A 4,849-nucleotide genomic window follows, 5' to 3' on the forward strand; every position below is an offset into this window, starting at 1 on the left:
TATCAAAGGGCGCACAGTTTTAAGACTAATATCAATCAAAACTTAAATAAATTCTGCACCCATGGCAAAAAAAAACAACTGTTTGATGAAATATTACATAGCTTTGGAGTTATTCAAACCGGAAATATGTCAATAATAATATAAAAAACACTGTACAATCATCCGGCTCAGTTTACCAATTTGCTTATTTACCAGTGTTCGAATCTCGGAAGGTGTGGTTGTTGGCTATAATGGTAAGTCTGGTAAATCTCAAAATGGTAAAACTTATTCACATCTGGGTCGAATTTGATAAAAAGTAATTTGTTTTAACCAAGGACAAAACACTGAGGATTTGATGATTCTCACCATACGACAAATGACCACTCCAAATATTGCTTGCTTTTTTTTACAATACAATGCAGCCGAGGAGTTTGACGTTTTAATGATAATCTGTGACCCAGCGCTTCAATGATATTATGTCGGAATGAATTAGAAGAAGATAATATCAACATTGAAAGAAATTTGAAATTAGATTATTTTTCTATTATTTTTCTAGCTTTAATCACACCAGTCATTCTAATCGATTGGTAATACTAATTCAATTAAAATGTTAACGTTAAATTCCAAATTTGCTGGACAACCCCCCCCCCCCCCCCTCCCCAAACAGAATACCGACGGTTGTGGGTCACGTGAAATTTTTTAAAACAATATTAACATCAAATTAAACACATTTCACGTAGGTACTCACGGCAAAAGCAATATTCCTTTATACTGTTGTCTTTATTGAAACAAGGAAGTTTATCAATTTTAAACATTATTACAATATAGATAGTGATTAATAATTCTACAAAATCTGAGTTTTCCGGAATATTTATCTTTTCCGTCTACTAAAGAGACTCAAACTTGGTCTTTTCTCTACTATCTGCCCAATTGTCGATCAAACAAATTAGTTCGTCCATCAAACACACTGAAAACCCTTGGATCCGCCTCTGTTTTGAAGGCTGCTCGTCCCTCCCAGGTTTTTACTCTTAAGATAATCTTGATTTATGTTTTGAAATAGAGACCTGAATGATCCACTTCCTGCTTCAGGCTGATTTGGGGTTTGACCAAAAACGGATTCAAATGATGAGGAAAACCCATTAGAAGGAGGGCTATCTGATTTGACGAAAGCTGATTCGGCGGAAAATCCGTCAGAGGAGGGTGTGGCAAATTCGTATTTGTCGTAGGAGCTTTCCGGCTTAAAGAATTTGCTTGATGACGTTTCCTCCCTGGAACATCAGAATCTGGAAGGAAATAATGTTACAGCTATATATATATATATATATATATATATATATATATATATTTATATATATATATATATATTTATATCTATATATGTGTGTGTGTGTGTGTTTGTGTGTTTGTGTGTGTGTTTGTGTGTGTGTGTATGTGGTACATCATAATATCATGTACTTTCAAAAACTTGAACTATTAGAATTTTAAGAATCTTTGTCTATTTTTAAACGTTCGCTTAAAACATATCTGTTTCGATTTTAGTAGATGGTATGATAAGCAAGATAGGTTTGGTTTGTGTTGTGTGTTCTGTTGTGTTGTGTGTGTGTGTGTGTGTGTGTGTGTGCGTGTGTGTGTAAATGATTATGTTTCAGCCAAAGTAATTTGTAATTTAAGCGCTTAGAGTCTGGTGCCTCGGAGTTATAGCGCTATATAAGTTTTCAGCATTATTATTATTATTATTATTTAAGTTAGTTGAATGCAATCTTTAGTTTAAAACTGGTAAAAAAATTAAAGAGTATTATATGTATTTGAGACCAATAATCAAATCACCGTTAAAATGATTTTTATTTTTTCAAAGACTTGCTAAATGCTTTTAGTAAGCTTAAAACGAAAATAATGAAAGCATGAGAATAACTTATGGTGATAACATTTTAATGTATTTTCCAGATTACCAACCAGAGGTGCTACAATCACAACAATAACATGGACGCTTTAAAGCTCATTGACCACTTTCGGATAAGTACTCATATTAACAGTGCATACCCGCAGTGAAGCCGATCCCAATTTTTAAACCAAAGTGCCCTACCTTTTTGATTGAATCTATTAGGATTGCCATAAAATTAGCTCCGAATGTGAGTTCAAAGCAAAATAAACGCTTCTTTCTATTTGAAAAAAAAAATCATCACTTTATACTTCTATTTCGTCGGCAAGAGACAATACTTATATCTGGTCGACATGACACAATCAAACGTATCTATCCCGTATTTTGTTCTTTTATCTAAACAATTTTTATTCTGTTCGTTCTTGTATGATCTACTCACAAAAATGGGAGCTGAAAACTAGATTGAAAGGTCGATATTCTTCACTAGAGAAAGCTTTTCCACTATCAATTCTTCTCTGGATCATTACAAACATCGAAAACAAAGATATGAGATTATACTCCCGTTTGTCTGTTTATTTTAAGATAGAATATGAAAGTGAAAAATTTGGGAGCAGACATTGATATGATGTAAAATAAAAATCCGAATAGATGTATAAGAAAGAGTGCGCGACAACGTAGAATTTGTTTTAGAATCAACCCAAAATTCAGTATGTCTTCGTTCTCGTCCTTTCGTGTTCAATATATGTTTGAATGGTGGGAGAAGAAATTTCATCTAAAACGCTTACTTTTGTGAATAATTTGAGCTTGAATTCGTCACAACAATCAGCTCTTTGGCTACAAAATCGGTCTGCCTTGACTGGGAATCAAACCACAGACATCATGATCACCGGCCAGGCGTGCTACAATCGCATACATATAATTGTGGCAGTCTGGCCGGTGATTAATAGGTCAAATGGCTCGATCCCCAGTCAAGGCAGACGGATATTTTGGGTGGTGGTGAGGTTCTGATGTTTTTCTGTCTGCTTCTCATATTTTGAGGTGCCTGCTCCAGAAATGTTTACTATCATGAGTATTTGACTTAACGGTATGAGAGACAACTCTTAAACATTTTACCTGCATTAGATTCTGTCCCTGACTCTTGATCGACGTCCTCCGCATCCAAAGAAGAAGGCAACTTTTCATTACTGATCTCATTATCATTTAAGCCATTCACTGTAAATCCTCCATTATCATCCGATTCAACATTTGTTGAATTGTTTTGGGATGAATCAGCAATTGCCGAATTGTGTGGCAGCAAATCATTACCGTTATATGTATGGGACAATCTTGGTTGCTCAATATTTGTTTGATCATTGTCTAAATCGTCTGATGATCCAGGTTTTATCACTTCGTTGTTATCAAATGTGTTACTAATTTTGCGTACGGATACACTTCCTTCTCCAGCGTTAAGGATGTCAAATTTGGAGGACACAGGATCTGTGTTGATTGAAAATTCATCATTATTGTTAGGGTTGCGTTTGTCATCCTCTTTTAGAAATGGTAATCCCTATTTACCGAAGGATTCATAGGTATAATCATTGAAATTTGGAATGCCATTTTCATCAATTTGATTTCTAACACCGTCCGTTATCTTCTCAGGCTGTCCACGGTCATTTCTTTCATTCTTGGTGACGTCATCACTTTTTGCGTAGGTTTGATCGTTTTCGGTTGTTTCTCTAAGATATTCACTCAGATTATCTAGATTGATGTGCTCATGGTCGTCTGTTTCTCGTGAAAACTTCTTCTTGTTTGTTGGGCCCTTTTCACTCTTCCAATCATTCCAAGAATTGAGCTTTCATTTCGATTTCCGTCGATGCCTTCCTTGTCGTTGTGTAGACGCATCTGCCTCATCATGATACCAAGTCTCAGGTCGTCACTGATTTCATCATTGTCCCAAGTACATAACTCTCATTGGGTGCGTCTCACCATTCCTGCCATCAGTATCCGGTACACCTAGGGGAGATATATTATTGATACCAGAAGTGACTGAATCGTTTTCCAATATGCTATCGCCCTGTCTTTTAACCAAATTTGCTTCTGTTTCTTTCCCTGCCCAATTCGTCTCCGGCTGATCTGATTCATTGTTGCTTTCTATTGCATTTTTAAAGTTGACGCTTGGATTGAAATTATTCTGTATCTCGCCATTCTCATTTCTGAAAGATGCCGGTGGACTTGAGTAGCTTTCATCTTGGTATTTTTCATTAGAAGTTACTTCATTTCCCTGATCGGATAATAATAATTGTCATCGACATATTCGACTCTTTCATCTCCCAAGACTATTTACTCCAACATTTGTCGGAGGGTTAAGTTGATCATTTTCTCCAGACTCTATTCCTTTACCAGTATTACTATTGTATAAGTCTGTCTTATCTCTTGCAATTTGAGTATCCGTTGCATATGACTTTTCGTCATCTTGATTAATGGAATGAATATCTTGATTTCTTGTATAAGGCCAGTTTGGATAACCAGAACCAACTGGAGGAGGCCGTTCATTTTTGTCGCCATGTGTTAATGGGTTATCATCATCAAATTTATTATAATTCGATAGTTGAGTGTTATAAAAGCTGGTATCACTAGGTATTCCTGGGGTCAAAGGGTCTTGAACCGAGTTCGTGTGGTCTTTGATCCAACATTGTCTTTTTTCGAGATTTCATGTAAAACGAGTTTCTGGAGAAGGAAAATCGCTTACTTCATCATTGTCATTGAACTTTTTAGAAATAGCCGGTAACAATTCTTTATTAGTGTAATCAACGTCATTCACATTGTTCGGACTGGGGTTTCCTGAATGGCTATTGAGATTATCACCTCTAGTTGATTTATCATCTTCAGTGGTTGTATCATCGTAAATATCATCAGTCAAAATTAAGCCCAAAGTGATCAGTCGGTAGACGTTTTCTGTAGACACAAACCTTTTTCCCTTTGAGTCAAACGTTTCCCACAACCGCTTCACTG

The 4,849-nt window shown here is 35.8% G+C and overlaps 1 protein-coding gene across 1 annotated transcript; it reads right to left on the reverse strand.

Annotated features, from left to right (window-relative positions):
• Positions 1–961: 961 nt before the first annotated feature.
• On the reverse strand, positions 962–3,748 carry LOC144979180 (uncharacterized). The gene is made up of 3 exons (XM_078925791.1): positions 3,665–3,748; positions 2,972–3,404; positions 962–1,262 (listed from the first exon to the last, which is right to left on the reverse strand). Exons 1-3 carry the CDS (start codon positions 3,746–3,748, stop codon positions 1,024–1,026), a joined length of 756 nt encoding a protein of 251 aa, XP_078781917.1. The 3' UTR covers positions 962–1,023.
• Between the last annotated feature and the right edge of the window lie 1,101 nt (positions 3,749–4,849).

Source organism: Berghia stephanieae, chromosome 9 (genome assembly GCF_034508935.2).
Source record: "Berghia stephanieae isolate SIO BIC M18660-M18661 chromosome 9, UCSD_Bste_1.3, whole genome shotgun sequence".
NCBI lineage: Eukaryota > Metazoa > Mollusca > Gastropoda > Nudibranchia > Aeolidiidae > Berghia > Berghia stephanieae.